Source organism: Alosa sapidissima, chromosome 1 (assembly GCF_018492685.1).
Source record: "Alosa sapidissima isolate fAloSap1 chromosome 1, fAloSap1.pri, whole genome shotgun sequence".
Taxonomy (NCBI): Eukaryota; Metazoa; Chordata; class Actinopteri; order Clupeiformes; family Clupeidae; genus Alosa; species Alosa sapidissima.
In genome coordinates, this window is record NC_055957.1 from 4,676,395 (window position 1) to 4,692,683 (window position 16,289).

At 46.9% G+C, this 16,289-nt stretch overlaps 1 protein-coding gene across 16 annotated transcripts; it reads left to right on the forward strand.

The window, feature by feature from the left end:
- Positions 1-753: 753 nt before the first annotated feature.
- Positions 754-16,137, forward strand: jade1 (jade family PHD finger 1). Of its 16 annotated transcripts, none has more exons than XM_042056251.1 (12): positions 754-958; positions 2,742-2,821; positions 3,061-3,189; positions 4,950-5,020; positions 6,740-6,897; positions 8,146-8,336; positions 8,834-9,045; positions 9,293-9,460; positions 10,630-10,746; positions 11,080-11,607; positions 12,481-12,598; positions 13,392-16,137. In XM_042056251.1, the coding sequence occupies exons 2-12, from the start codon at positions 2,773-2,775 to the stop codon at positions 14,543-14,545; spliced, it is 2,895 nt and encodes a 964-aa protein (XP_041912185.1). In that variant the 5' UTR covers positions 754-958; positions 2,742-2,772; the 3' UTR covers positions 14,546-16,137. The 16 variants fall into 16 exon arrangements, with proteins under 16 accessions (XP_041912185.1, XP_041912911.1, XP_041912503.1 ...); XM_042056569.1 differs by lacking the exon at positions 754-958 and adding an exon at positions 1,121-1,217; XM_042056640.1 differs by lacking the exon at positions 754-958 and adding an exon at positions 1,291-1,391.
- Positions 16,138-16,289: the final 152 nt, after the last annotated feature.

Below are 16,289 nucleotides of genomic sequence, written 5' to 3' on the forward strand. Positions count from 1 at the left end.
TAGCAACTTTGTAATAAACTTACACAGTACTCTTTACAGAGGCTAGCTTTCTCGCGCCCTCTACTGGTCGTAAATATAAAGCAATTTTACATTACATGACTGGGACAAGTTTGACTTAAGCCTACTTCACTGAAATCATTAATGTATAGACAGCAATAATATATAGCTTATATAGGATTATACACTAAGGGACTGTTTGGTTTCGTTGGTTACACAGAAAAAACGATTATGACTGGTTATCCCCAGTGGAGACACGACTGCCTTCAAAATAAGCCTATCAGAGATCGGCGTGCTGTCACCGCCTTCTTATCCTAGCTAAGACAACAGCGCCTCCTGTCTTCTACGCGTCGGCACTGCGCCTGTTTTTTCACATCACTTGAAGTAAAAGCTGTACTCTGTGTACTGAGGAAAACTTAATTTACGACCGTGTTGTTTAAGCTGTTGTAAATGCTATTGGAAGTTTTTCGCAATTTACGGTGTGGTTGATAGATGCACATATATCTGGACATAATAACACAGTTTTTGGGATTGTTATGAGTGGATTCGTGAGCCCGTGACCTTTCCATGAAAAAGTATTGCGTCATTTAGATGTTACGCAAAATTCTATTCACTCCACAAATATTGTATTAGAATAATAATAATAAAAAAAAACAGATTGTCACAGCGCCATTGCATTGGCTCAACATGACAAGAAATGTAAAAGCTAGTACTGTATGTGACATGATGAGCAAACAAACAGACGCGCATCATGATAAGTGGAAATGCTCCCTCTAGAGGAAGGGTTGTTGCATTTATGAAGCGGTGACAAGTGGATGCATACGTCAGTCAGTGTGTGTTTGTCTGAAGTCCAGGGAGGGGAACGGCAATCTGCTACCGCCCCAACTCAAACAGCACGCAGCACCATTGCTTAGCTACACAGAAACGTCGCCGCAACGAACGGCCAGATTGTACAGTGAAGGTACACTTCAATTTCTCATTTCCTTCTGCGAGACTGCATTATTAAACGCCATGTAACAACTGTGTGAACCTTCGATTTTTAAGCCATGTGGCTAGTGTTTTGAGGTATTTCCGTGTACAGTTTTGTGTACAGATGGTCGCATCCCGGTGGAAATTTAGTACGTCATTAAAATGGCGCCAAAAGATTAAGTTCAGACCACCAGATAACGTGCGGGGACGTGGCTATAACTGCACAGCTGGGGTGTCACTGTTGGCCGCTGGTAATAAATATAAGTACTTGCTTTTATGGAGAATAGCTCTGTCAGCCTGGAGGTGTTAATACATGGGACGCAAGCGATTCTGTTTGAAAATAGTAACGTTAAACGCTACGCTACTGGTTGGGTGCTTGCAAGAGGACGTTAGAACTGTGGGGCAAGAAGAGGGTTTTTTCGAATGTAACGTTAAAGTTTGAACCATTCATTTGCCATTCACATGTGACTTGTGTGCACGGGACCCACATGGCATATGTTTATGGTTTCCTTTAAGAAGTCATACATGTAACGCTATTCCTTATTGCTAGCTCAGCATAACCCCCGTGGCTTTCCATGCCAGTGTCTGCAGTGATAATTCTGGAAAATGTGGCCAGCTAGCTAGCTAATGTTAATCAAGGGATGTCCTAGCACTCCATAAATGGTGCCGCTCATGTTTCAGTGACGTACGCACTGTCAGTTCAGCTGCGATATGTTATTTATTTAGCTTCTATACACGATCAAACTTTCGTTATAACATTAACGTACATTTTATTCATATTGCATTAGGTTAAAGCTAAATAAGTCACTTGCAACTTTGATACACGGCTGATTGCAATGCTTGTGCTGCCGTGCTGTTCGCTAACGCTAGCCAACGCAACGTTAAATGTTAGCTTGGAGTGTTTCACGATAAGTAACTACGTTGAAGCAATTTATAATCATTCTTATTGTTATTATAACACTACAATTCACGTAGCCATGATTCCTGTTTTGCATTTTACCGAACTGAAAAGACAAGTTTATGGAATTTATTTGAACATTTTTGTACAGGCTCTAAGCCGGCCACCTAATGTTTGGGGGAAGGCGTGGTTATTACAAAAATGGTTTACGCTCGGTTGCAAGTGGGTTTTAAGAGAAATTGGCAGACGTGGTATGTTTGTAAAACTAGAGAATGCTAATGTTAAACCCAGTACATTAACTTTAATTGGGTTTCCAACTATTTGGAATCATCAAACAATATCAGATTAAGCGGCGCATTTGGTCTTGGTTTGTCAACAGCCTCAAATTACAGGACATGACGGTTACTGTTGTAAACGTTACAGCAAATAATGTAAAATAAAACAACTTGGGGTTTCTTCTTATTTTATGTTTACCCTGATTATGGACTATTGTGACGTTTAGAGGTGTGACGCCTATGACGATGTGAGCACGTGCCCAGTAGCTTGTGTTGTTTTTCTTCCGTCAACATCCAGTGAGTTCAAAACATTGCCTTTTTCGAAACGTGGACATGTAAAAGTATGTTTTGGTTTGTTGCCTCTCCTGTTAGTTGTCCTACAATTTGGAGTCCTTGATTTTGTAAGGTCTGTAAGTAAATATATAGTCAGGGGTACTGGGTAACTTTAAAAAAAGAGAACAGTTTATTTGTATGTCCAAGCATGTGTTTTTTCTTTAATTAATAGTATATACCAAAGATCCATGTAATGTTCAAGGCTTTTTCATAACAGCTTACATTTGACAAACGAGGCCACTGAGTGTGTATATGACTTGTCTTTGCAGATCTGTGATCTTCCAAACTCGACTGTGGAACATGAAGCGGAGCAGGCATCCAAGCAGCAGTGATGACTCTGACACTGGCAGTAAGCAGCTGTATTCTTCTGGATAATCCCTCAATGGTTTTATTGTTCTTGTGGAAGTTGTTGTAGTTTACATTCTCATTTCCAGTATGACACGATTTTAGTCATTAGGAGCATTGCGCTAAATGAACCATCTTGTTTCTATGGTTCATTTAGCGCAATTAAGTTTCCATAATAATGTTTGTTTAGACACATCTTCCCTTTCTCACTGTTTTCTTCCATGGCACGAATGCTGTGTCCAGGGAGACCCAGGGCCAGTAAACAAGTGTCCAGGCAGGAGGAAGTGAGCAGCACTCAGACAGAGAGACAGAGAGTGTGTAGACTCAGACAGCGAGTGTGGACTTTTACGGACATTGTGCCAGGTCAGACAGGTAGCAGGTGCTCCTGTAGGCTAACAGGGAGAGAAGGGTGCTAACAGGGAGAGAAGGGTGCTAACAGCACCAAGTCCACCTTGTTTGATACCCAGGGAGTATGACGTGGAAACGTAGAACTGTACAATACTGTTTAATTCCGTTTGGAGAAAGATTATAGGTGAATCTCGATTGGTCAATCGGTCAGAGGTGCTGTCCCATTGCTGTCATTAGCATTTTGAACCTTATAGCCTCTCAATCTCAATCCCTTACCAACGGATGTCCGTTAAGTGTGAGGGCTCAGGGCTTAGAAGCTTAGGGGGGTATTGAGATTTTCCCTATGTGTTCTGGGACCTGGGAAGTTCTCATTTCACATTTCACATGACGGCAACAAAGAGATAATTTACTTAACTTTGTGTTGGGTCATTCCACGTCAATTCAACCAAACAATCTGAAAAAATTACCAGGTGTACCTATGTCACCCAGGAGACACACTGTAAAATTATTTTTATGTAAGATCAATACTTTCCAAGATACAGCCAGTTTTACAGGGGGAGGGGGGTGTCGATTTTGTTCGGCCTCTTTTTTATCAAAGTTCACAAGCCCATAGCACAAGAACTAAACCATGTAGGAGGCTCAAATTTTACACGCTGGTACATAAATAGGAATAGTATGTAGAAAAATCGTCATGTTTGGTCTGGATGATCCTGCATGGTCATAGCTGTCTCTCAAAGTTGATCAAAATGTTATTGGTGTTTTTAGCTGGGCTCTGTTTAGGCCTTCAGAAGACATATTGTACTCAACATAGGCTCTTAATTTATTTTCCTTTTTGAGATAAGTAGAAACACTCTCACAAAAAGCAATGAAAAGAAATTCCTTCAGGGTCTGAACAGCAGACCTCACAAGTCTGAAACAACATTTTGGTTCTCATTTTCAGAGCACCCAAACACCTTGTGGGAATATACAAAGTTTTTTAAAATATTTTTTCCCTTTATTCTCTATTATGATCCCTTCTTTTTAAAAACACCAATTTGACTTGTCTTATGCAAATATTTATTTTTTATTTTCCACCCTGAACATGGGCAAAATGCACTATTGAGATCAATATGTTTTGTATAGAGTTACCACAGTGCCTCCTGTGGTTGTATAGAGTAACCAGTTATAGGTCAGAACTTTACCACTTCCAGTGTCCAACGTTGCCAGTTGACGTATTAAAACATCAAAGTGTCAGTAGAGGAAGCAGGGACAGGATCCATGTGTGTAACGTGAACAGCTCCAGAACAGAGAACTGGGTGTTTGACATTTCCATCCCGCTCCCAGTCTTGAGAAATGCTTTGTCTGTGCCTATAGCCCAGTCAGCAGTGGATTTTGCTGACGATGTCTACCTAAAAAAAAAAAAGAAAACTGGTATCTGGCCTTGTGAGATTACTACCCAACACCAGGCTGTCGATGTTATTTATCTGATGCCATTAACATTTTTCGAAAATGTCAAGCATGCAGTTTTACCTTACAGTTTTTGTGGTGTAATGTTCACCACACATGTATTATATATATTCTTATACAGTATTTCATATCACATTGTGTGCATCATTTTACACCTTGTACAGCATATATGCTTTTGGAGCTGTGATCTTTGTCTCCTGCCCTTTGTGTGTAAAGATGATCCCCCACACACACACACACAAATGCGCGCACACACACACACACACACACACACACACACATATACACACACACACACACACACAAACACACTGATTTCAACTACTTGTCTTTGCCAGGCACGTCGACATCCTGGTCGCAGCACTCCAAATCTCAGACCCGGAGATCCAAGGGAAAGAAGCCATCTGAGGTAAAGTGCAGGCATGATTGTGCCCTACCTTGTACCTCTGTGCTGATTGGCTATCATGTTTGTGCCCTACCTTGTACCTCTGTGCTGATTGGCTATCATGTTTGTGCCCTGCCTTGTACCTCTGTGCTGATTGGCTATCATGTTTGTGCCCTGCCTTGTACCTCTGTGCCGATCGGAAATCAGTGTCTTATCGCCGGCGTGTTTGCACCTGGCTGTGCCGATGGCCGCTTGGTGTCTTTATCGCTGGCGTGTTTGCACCTGGCTGTGCCGATGGCCGATCGGTGACTTTATCGCTGGCGTGTTTGCACCTGGCTCTGCCGATGGCCGATCTGTGTCTTTATCACCGGCGTGTGTGTGCTCTGTCTGGTGCCGATGGCGTGTGTGTGCTCTGTCTGGTGCCGATGGCGTGTGTGTGCTCTGTCTGGTGCTGATGGCGTGTGTGTGCTCTGTCTGGTGCTGATGGCGTGTGTGTGCTCTGTCTGGTGCTTTCCCATTTAAATGCCTCAGGCCCGAGGGTTGTGTGTGTGGCCCTGTTCGGAGCTGTCGCATGTGATCAGTGATTAGCCTGCTCTATCTGTGTGCTGAATAAAGGCGCTGTGGGAAGCGGAGTAGCATAGGCACCATGGGGTCATGTATCTGATGCTTTCCGAGGAATGCCACCGAACGTCCAGACACTTAGCGGTAGCGGTCAGAGGCGGACAGAGTACACAGCTTCATTACTTGAGTAAAAGTACAGATACCCTTTGCTAAATTTTACTCAAGTACAAGTAAAAGTACAACAGTCAGATGTCTACTTAAGTAAAAGTACTGAAGTACTTGTTTTTAAAAGTACTTGAGTACAAGAGTAGCCTACATTTTCTAAATATTGCATTACTACTGCCACAGTGCTCACATTTATGTACAGAAACGTCCTACATGGAGTTATGAAAAATGTTAATGTTAATACCTTGGAGAATGTAAAAGGAATTGAAAGTAAAATCAAATAATTTTCATCTTTTTACCATGTTGCCAGGCATGGGCAGTATTTCTAATACATGTATATAAAATACGTGTTTCAAATACAAAATACTATTTTGTAATTGAAACACTTGAAGTGAAAACTATCATTAACTTGTTCAGAAAATTGAAATAGTCTGGTGAGGTGGGGCCACAGGTTCGCACATTCCCGGGATGGACCTGCTGCGTCTTCATCCATTGCTTTGTCTATGGTTTCGTCTCTTAATTTAAATCTGACTATGGAGTTGACTTTGGTGGAAAGCTGAAGGTGATTGCTGATAGGTTGTCCCAATTCATGGCACCTGCACAATCCAATCACATTTGAGAGGGAAACAACAAATTGAGGGTTTCCGAGATTTTTCTTTTTTTTTTTAGAGGAAGTAACGGGTACTCACGGTTATGGATAGAAATGTAGTGGAGTAAAGAGTACAATATTTTCCTTTCAAATGTACTTGAGTAAAGTCATGAGTACTCCCCAAAAATGAAACTCGAGTAAAGTACAGATCCCTCAAAATTGTACTCAAGTACTGTACTCAAGTAAATGTACTCCGTTACTGTCCGGCTCTGGTAGCGGTAGAGTGCCTGTATTTGAGGTAGTGTACAGATTTCTGCTGTCCCGTAGATTGATGGAGCAATTGGTTGATTATTGGCTGCATAGATGGAGTGATTGATTGATTGATTGATTGATTGATTGATTGGGTGTGTGTATGGTGTTGTCCCCAGGTTTTCAGGACAGACCTGATCACAGCCATGAAGCTGCACGACTCGTACCAGCTGAACGCGGAGGACTACTACGTGCTGGCTGACCCCTGGAGGCAGGAGTGGGAGAAGGGGGTCCAGGTTCCGGTCAGCCCCAACTCCATCCCCGGGCCCGCCGTCTGGTACGAGCACCTACCGCATAAGCCCACGCCCGGCCCGCAATACACCCCATAAGCCCACGCCGGGCCCGCAATACACCCCATAAGCCCACGCCGGGCCCGCAATACACCCCATACAGCCCACACAGGGCCCGCCGTCTGGTACGAGCACCTCCCGCATAAGCCCACGCCGGGTCCGCAGTACACCGCATAAGCCCACGCCCGGCCCGCAATACACCCCATAAGCCCACGCAGGGCCCGCAATACACCACATACAGCCCACACAGGGCCCGCAATACACCACATACAGCCCACACAGGGCCCGCAATACAGCCCACGCAGGGCCCGCAGTACACCACATAAGCCCACACAGGGCCCGCAGTATACCCCATACAGCCCACACAGGACCCGCAAACATCAAATACACCACATACACGGGGCCCATACAAACATACAAACATCATATACACCACATACACAGGGCCCATATACACCACATACACGGAGCACACATACATACACCACATACACAGGGCTTGCATACATCATATACTAGGGGTGTCAAGATTCTCCAAATCCTTGATTCAATTTAATTTTCGATTTTACGATTCTATTTGATTTTCAATCTTTTTTTAAATATTACTATTAATGCATTCCTCCTTATTATGGTTACTTTTTTTTGGCCTGGGGCTTTTATTTTGAAACCACTCAAGGTTAGTGTTCATGGAATATGCACTTATCAATGTGCAATTTATGCCTTAAAGTAATTTTGGACTGTAATATAGATCATCTTTTTACTTGTTAAGTTGAGGAAGTTAGTCTTACTTGACATGAATGAACGACAAAATACTTCCACACCGGTGATTTCAGAGTAGCAAGAGGGGTTTCGATTTCGAGTGTTGACGCTGCAGTTCATTGTGTGTGTGTGTGTGTGTGTGTGTGTTTGACATGCTGGACGTGACATTGGGTGTGTGGCTACATTGTCGATTCTACCATTGAGTTCGAAGTTTGAGATTGAGATGTAATTTCGATCGATTTTGACTTGAATTGAAATCGTGACACCCCTATGATATACACCGCATACAGCAGTCACATGGGACTCATACACAACAATGACAAAAATATGTGTGTTTGTGTGTACATCAAAGATCTTTAAAGTTGGACAATGCCATATGTATCTGGTGTAGTTGGCGCCTGCTTCTTGGTAATGTTGTGTAATGTGTGTGTGTGTGTGTGTGTGTGTGTGTGTGTGTGTGTGTTGTGTCCCCTCAGCACGGTGGCGGAGCGGCCCTCAGCGGTCATGTTCTCGCGGCCCAAGAAGATGATCCGCTCGTCAGGGCAGGAGCCGCCGGTGCTGGGATACGTCCCCATCCGCACGCTGGCCGAGGGCGTCTGCCGCTACGACCTGGACGAGGAGGACGTGGCCTGGCTGCACTACGCCAACAAAGAGTTCGGCCTGATGGGTGAGTGAGACGGAACGCTGCATCTGCTGACACGCCAGCGTTTGACCTTTGACACAGAACCCTGAGAGTGCAGTATAGTGCAGGGTACAGGCCAGAGATTAAGATTTAAAATCCATTTCTCTAGTGACCTTTGTTTGGTATAGAAACGAGGATGCTATGGTCTATAGTCAGATTCAAGAAAGATACAAAAACTTTGTTGTCCATTAAATTCACATACTGTAGAATCTGGCAACAGAAGTACATACATGCAGTATTATCATCATGAGTAGAAAGCAACTAGCCTGTTACTCCACTATTCCTAAGAGAAAAGCTAGCGGGGAAAGAGGCCCTGAGTGGACACTGCTTGTGTTTGTGGACAGAGGAGCTTCATTATGTTTGCCATCTGCAAAGAGCACTGGTGCTGTGTAATTACCTCCGTCCAAAGGCAGACGCCAGCAAACAGGCGGCGTTGCCACGGTGACAGCGCTGGCCTGACCGAGCGCTCTGTCCGTTTCCAGGGACGCAGCCGATGGACGAGCTGACCATGGAGCGGGTCATGGAGGAGTTTGAGCGCAGTTGCTACGACAACCTGAGCCACGCCATGGAGACGGAGGAGGGCCTGGGCATCGAGTACGACGAGGACGTGGTGTGTGACGTGTGCCAGTCGCCCGACGGAGAAGACGGCAACGAGATGGTGTTCTGTGACAAGTGCAACATCTGCGTCCACCAGGTCTGTGTGTGTGTGTGAGTGAGAGTGTGTGCATGCACAGGGTTTTACTCCACTGGCAGTGTGGTTGACTGAAAGCACAACTTTTATTTTGTCAGGGCGTTTAAGCTTTATTGAAAATGCATGATTGAGTTTGTCTGCTAGTTGTAGCATGCTGAAACTGATATGCAGTATACATTTCTATGTTCTGTCGTTGCAGGCCTGTTATGGTTTTGAAAGTGTGTTGTATTTCTGTGTCATGTCGTTGCAGGCCTGTTATGGCATACTGAAAGTGCCAGAGGGGAGTTGGCTGTGCCGCATCTGTGCCCTGGGCATCCTCCCGAGGTGCCAACTCTGCCCGAAGAAGGGCGGCGCCATGAAGCCCACACGCAGCGGCACCAAGTGGGTCCACGTGAGCTGCGCCCTTTGGGTACCGGAGGTGAGTTACACACCCTCCCCACACTGGGCTCAGACAGGTCCATTTAGAGTTATCTAAGGTTTATTTGACATGGACATTGCACATTAATTCAAATAATAAGAAATATAATGGTCCCAGGGCTTTAGTCTCTGGGCTTCAGACAGGTCCATTTAAATCCTCTCAGCTCTTTGCCATTGATGGCATTTAAAGGGGAGGTGTTGATTGAAATCCAATACATTTTTGTGAAGTTCTGCCAAAAGAAAAGCTTTTGTTTGTAGACTGTCCAGGCTCTTCAGATGGGACACAAAGTGCTTTTGACTGATGTGCTGTATGTTTAATTAAGGAGTCATGGCAAAATTCATCAGAGAGATTTTGAGATTTTGCTGTGAGTTCTAGATAAAGGCTCTAGAACATGGAGCTTTCTCCTACTCAGAGTTCTGCTCTAGAACCCACTGTTGGTCAGAGACAGAGCTGTTTAGATAGGGCTCTGGTTAGAGAGAGAGAGCCTAACTCTAGTGGTCTGCTATAATGGATATGCTATTAACAGTGATGCCAGCAGAGAGGCGCTTGCTCAGGTGCCCCAGAGTCTTTGTCATCCTTTCTTAAATTACTATCTGGGACACATCCCAGAACTTGTGTTCGCTGCTGCTGGACTCTGTAGACGCCAGCTGGTGCTCCCCCTCAGTGGTCAGTGTGTGCCCAGCCTAGCCCAGGATTAGTGCTCACACGCATCCAGTCAGGAAGAGAGGCCCTGTGACTTGTTGCAAAATTTGGTAGGCGCAGTGAGCAGGCCAGTGTGAAGAATGAAGTCTCTTTTCTTTTTTTTTGTTGCCTTTTTTGAGCAATATCTGAAAAGATGGCTCACCTTTCACATTGTTTGATTTATGTGATGTACTGGTAATGGTTGCGTGACCTGCAGTATCTATGAAGAGTTATGGATCTCTTCCCCTTCACCGAGATAGTCCGGACTAACAGGTTTAGTGTCCTAACGGAGGCATTGCCAAGTAGAGGGACCTGCCTAAAAGGACTTTGAGTGAAGTCATTACCTGGTTATATACCAGATGGTTTTTGTTCTGTTTCTTTGTGTTAAATAGTTTCTCCCTTTGCCTTGCTGTCTGTGTCTGTCTGTGTCTGTCTCTGTGTCTGTCTCTGTGTCTGTCTCTGTGTCTGTCTCTGTGTCTGTGTGATAGGTGAGCATAGGGAACCCAGAGAAGATGGAGCCCATCACCAACATCTCCCACATCCCCAGTAACCGCTGGGCTCTCAGCTGCTGCCTCTGCAAGGAGCGCTCGGGCGCCTGCATACAGGTACGGCTGACTCTGCGCCAGCTCTGGTGTGTGTGTGAGAGTGTGTGTGTGTGCGTGTGCGTGTCAGGTGCAGGTATGCAGGGCATGCATTTTCACTATAGCTCTGTCTTTCTATCTATCTGACCCGCTGGTCAGAATAAATCAGTTCCACAGTACTAGCTGTAGAAATATACTGTATCTGCTCCTGTTGGACTGGTGACCGTGTGTGTAGCTGTAATAGTGTGTGGAATGGATGCATATTACTGGCCAGTGAGCGTATAAGGACAAGTGAGAGTCTTATTGGGAAATGACCTGCTGCGTGTCTGTGTCTCAACCCTGCTCCACTTCCCCCAGTGTTCTGCCAAGAGCTGCCGGACGGCATTCCACGTGACGTGCGGTCAGCACGCCGGCCTGAAGATGAGCACCATCCTCACGGAGTCCGACGAGGTCAAGTTCAAGTCCTTCTGCCCGCTACACTCAGGACTCAAGACGGCGGCGGCGGAGGAGGAGGAGGGAGCGGCAGACGCGGTGACGGTGAAGGAGGAGCGGGAGGAGGACAGCGGCCGGCGGAGTGGCCGGAAGGTCAGGGAGCGTCCGGTGGCGGACGGCGTCCGCGTGAGCGAGCGCAAGCAGCGGCTGCAGCAGCTGGAGGACGACTTCTTCCGCTTCGTCTCCGTGGGCGACGTGGCCAAGCGCCTGGGGCTGCCGGCCGACACGGTGGACTTTGCGTTCCAGTACTGGAAGCTGAAGCGGCGGGTCAACTTCAACCGGCCGCTCGTCACGCCCAAGCGCGAGGAGGAGGAGAGCCTGGCGCGCCGCGAACAGGAAGTGCTTCTGCGCCGCCTCCGCCTCTTCACCCACCTGCGCCAGGACCTCGAGCGGGTAGGTCCAGCCGCCCGTAACCGTGGTAACCGCGGCCGACGCGGCAGGAAGTGGGTGCCGTGCGCAGCGGCCGGCCGATCCCTGTACAAGCCGCATGCCATCTCGCGCAGCAGGAAGACACGCGGCGGTTAAACTTCCTGCCCCAGAGTCCCCGCCAAGTGTGGCACAGCACAGCCCGCCGCCTTTTCCCAGACAGGAAGTTTGCAAATAAACAGAGCATCCAATCAGCAGAGAGTTACTGTAGTTGTGTTTCTTGTGAGAGGAAGTCAGCTGTAGGCTCACCTGCTTTCAGCACCATCAGATCTGAAGTCGTGTTTTAACTAGAACCCTTGTATTTTCTCTTTCCTTATGAAAGCATTTGTATTTGGTAGCAGATATCATGTTATACATATACATATATGGTCATATGTCATTTTGGATGCATCATAGTCTAAGCCAGAAGTTCTTAACCTTTAAGGGCAAACAAGAAGAACAAGGCGCACTGACTTATGCTTACTGATTATAATGAATGACACAGACATTGTTATAGGCCATAACAGCCAGGTGTTCATTCTCATATTGTCTTCCATACATATGAGCGTTCATGAGCTGAACACAAAAAGGAAGGCAAGTTATGACATTATTCACAAACTGGAAAAGGTGCTTTTATTCAGTAGTTTGACAAGGGAAAGGGTGCTGCTGAAGATTAGAGTTTTGAGAGAGCACAACATTCTAAACTTGGAGAGTTCTAGAATTTACAGAGCAGCTCTGGTCACAGTTGCCTTGAAATGTTCCACTGCAAGGCATGGTGAGGTTTGGGCATTTGAAACTGAAGGGAAAGTGCAGTCTAAGTCTCGTTTTGGTAGTCTTTGACGTGTGTGTGTGTGTTTCCAGGTGCGTAATCTAACCTACATGGTGACGCGAAGAGAGAAGATTAAGCGGTCAGTATGCCGAGTCCAGGAGCAGATCTTCCAACAGCACATCAAACTGCTGGAGCAGGGACGCTTCACTGGTGCGTCCACACACATATACACACACACACACACACAACAGCACATCAAACTGCTGGAGCAGGGACGCTTCACTGGTGCGCACACACACACATACACACACACACACAGCAGCACGTCAAACTGCTACACAGACACACACACACATACACACACACACACACACACACACACACACAGCAGCACATCAAACTGCTGAAGCAGGGACGCTTCACTGGTCCGTACACACACACACACACACACACACACACACACACACACACACACACAGCAGCAGCAGCACATCAAACTGCTGCACACACACACACACACACACACCAACACACATCACACAGCAGCACATCAGACTGCTGGAGCAAGGACTCCACAATATAACCCATCTTCATGCCACATGTGTCTTGCATTAAGTCATGCGTCTCACTCCTACACAAACCTGTTCCTTGCACTCAAACTCACATCCTGTCTTTAATTAAACTTTACGTAAAATACATTCGACCTTTGATCTGCATGTAAGCATATGTCTCGCATGGATATAATCATCAGTGCCTAAACATAGACCTTCAAACTCACATCGCCTCTTATCCCTAGACCCCTAACCCACCAAAAACTTTTTCATTTTCTTTGTTTTGTTTTTTGAAACATCCTTGTGTTTGAACAACTCACAAGCGTGCTCTCTCTCTCTGTCCCTCTCTCTCTCTCTCTCTCTCTCTCTCTCTCTCTGTCTCTCTCTCTCTCTCTCTCTCTCTCTCTCTCTCTCTGCTGTCGCTCTCTCTTCTTCCCTCGCTCCAAACGCAGGCTTGTCCACGACGAGACGTCTGTCCGAGGCTTGGTTCTACTTCCGAGATGCCCCCAGCGTGCCTTACCCGTCTCCGCGGGCCCTGAAGGGCCACCCTGCCCTCAACACGCCCCTGGCCCCCGGCAGCTCCGCCCCGACGGGCCCCCCCAGCCCCCCCCAGCGTGGAGGGGTCCCCTCCAGAGCCCCGCAGCCCGAGAGCCCCTCCAAGCCTCCCAAGACCAACGGCTTTCTTCCAGCCAAGGCACCGCGGCCCAACGGCGTGCTTCCGTCCCAGCTGACGCGGGCCAACGGCCTCCTGCCGGGCAGGGTTGCCAAGGGGACGGGCGAAGGCTCAGACCGGGCGCCGGCGGACACTCGTCGGGTCACTCGGGGCGACGCCACCAGGGCGGCCACGGCAAAGCCTCCCACCGAGCCTCGGGAGAGGAGGGAGAACGCCACCGTGGTCTCCACGGAAACGTGCGTGCGCGTCGGGGAGCTGGGCCTCCCCCACACGCCCCCCAACCTCAACCCCACCCTCAGGCTGACCCCAGTGGCCATCCCCCCCCACGCCCAGATCTACAACATGGAGGACCGCAGGAGACGACCACGGGAACCGTCGCCGCCGACCCGACCCAAACTCCGAACCGGGTCCAAGCTCTCTCAGGACACGCGACAGAGGCCGGCTGAGGCCGACGCCATAGAGTCCGTCTCTGTGGAAACCAAGTACAACGGCATTCTCAGGAGGTCCGCATCTGGCCAGGACAGCTCGTCGTCATCGTCGTCCTCGTCATCGGGGTCGGGGGGTAATAACCTCAGGGGCTGGGGCAGTTTCCGTATCCCCAAAAAGAGCGAGCGGACCACACGCGGCCACCCGGCGGGGCAGGAGGGGTCAGAGATGCCGCGCGTCTCACTTCCGGAACCCTCCTGCCCCCTCCCCTCCCGCAGGACGTCCGACAGGACCGCGAACGCCCCGACAACACCCACGCTCAGAACTCGCCTGCGGGTGGCAGCGGAGAACCACGCCAACGCCAGCGCCCAGGGGGGCGAGACTAGTGGGCAGCCGGAGCAGGACGCCCAGGGCAAGCGCTGTCAGGCCCAGCGGCTGCACAGCCACGACATCATGGCCCGGCGCTACGGCTCGGACATCATCCGGCGCGGCGTGCTGGCCTCCTGACTGGACCCCGGGCGGCAGGGCCGCGGGCTGACCACAGCGCTGACACTGCTCTTCATCTTGGGACACGCGCTCCTTTTCTCCCTCTACTGTTGTACATACGTTTCCTTCTCAAGTGTTTAATACTAGATTTTAAGTTATGTTTTGCTCCCCCTGTTTTTGCTTTAGTTCTAGTTTGGTAAACTTTAACGTTACTTCCTGTAATTCATCACATGAAGTTCGAATCAAAACATTTGCTTTGTTCTTTATCAAGAGATTATCCAACTCATGTAGAATGTTTGCTACAGATAAGATTTCATGTGAATGGACAAAAGCCTCCATAACTGTAGAGTGGCCTTCTGAAACATGTTGGTCATACAAGCTGAAACAAAACCACCTGATGCCCCTACAACTCTCAAAACAAATATGGACTACGCGTTACACGTATGGAATATGGCTACATTAATGTAGCATTGTCCTGTCACATTCTGCCTTGTGAAACACCAATTCTGCGGCAGGTAAACGGGCACTAAAGATTACTTTCATCTTTTTTTTTTCTTTATCTATATGTGTCCAAATAGGCCTTGAAAGGAAATAAGCTTATTTTAACTCTTTATTTATTGTATGTCATGTTATGTCACCATAATGTATATGTATATTGTAGCAATAGCAAACGCATACTTTTGATGCTAGTATCTGAACCATTTTATGGTATAACAATTTGTTCTGAGAAAATGATTTGTGGTAGACTACTGCATTTGTTGAAGGTTAATGCCTTAAGATCTCAATTCCTTGTAGCCTTTAACTCTCTCCATGAAGTTGGCTGGCTTTCAGTGATGTACTTATTGCATAGTTGTGATCATGATTAGTTTTCATTGGCCGTTAAAATGCTTAGCCCTGGACATATGATTTGAAGTAGGTCTCTCAGCAAATCATGAGATCATCAAGGTGTGTATCAGGTTCATCCGCACGGGAACTATGGGGCCCAATCAGCCTTATTCTCTAGCGCATCTCTTCATTAATGTAGTGAATCATAACAAAGCACTTAGATTAGTCAAAAGGTTGTTCTGTTTTCAAAGTATCTGTGTTGAGATGGGCCCAGTACTTTTTTTTTTCATTGTCTTAATTAAATGCAGTTTTTATATCTGGCCAAAGGGGGGCGCCTTGCATTTTCTAAAAGCAGATGTTTTCCAGCTGACGGGCCGTAATCGGGATCTAGAGCTCTGCTTCTTCTATGGCCGTCATTACGCCCCTGTCTGTTACTAATGATATTAACCAACTTTGTTGTACCACCTGGCTTTAAAGTTCAGTACTGCTTGGCGCCCTCTGGTGTCGTAGATTGGAATTGTACGCTATGTGACAGGAAGGAACTCCAAGAGAGAGCGCTGTTGGGCAAGGCCCTGGGTCTGAGACGGCAGGTTCATCCCGTGCCTATTGTTAATTTACATGTTGCACTAATAGAGAGCTGAAAGGTGACAGTATGACTGTGTTCAGGTAATTATTTTTTCATACAGAAAGATATTTTATATGAAGCGCTGCTGTCGTATTTTTTGTTATGCAGATCTATTTTGTTTTGTCTCGTCAGATTGTGAATAAATTTCATTTCTTGAGATTAATGATTTGATGTTGATGTCATTTATGTGGACTAATGTTTCTTTGTGTCTGGAGAAAACAAAACTTGGCCACTCTGTATGTTTTCTTTTCAGTATGGCAACATTATTTGATCTAGTTTTAGAGATCTCAGAAAACTACTGGAACATGGTGACAC

Bases quoted from the DNA above. Each gene is read 5' to 3' on its own strand.
- jade1 (XM_042056251.1), top strand. From the start codon at position 2,773: ATGAAGCGGAGCAGGCATCCAAGCAGCAGTGATGACTCTGACACTGGC. The intron at 8,337-8,833 runs GTGAGTGAGACG...GTCCGTTTCCAG, and splicing joins CAAAGAGTTCGGCCTGATGG to GGACGCAGCCGATGGACGAG. The intron at 11,608-12,480 runs GTAGGTCCAGCC...GTGTGTTTCCAG, and splicing joins TGCGCCAGGACCTCGAGCGG to GTGCGTAATCTAACCTACAT.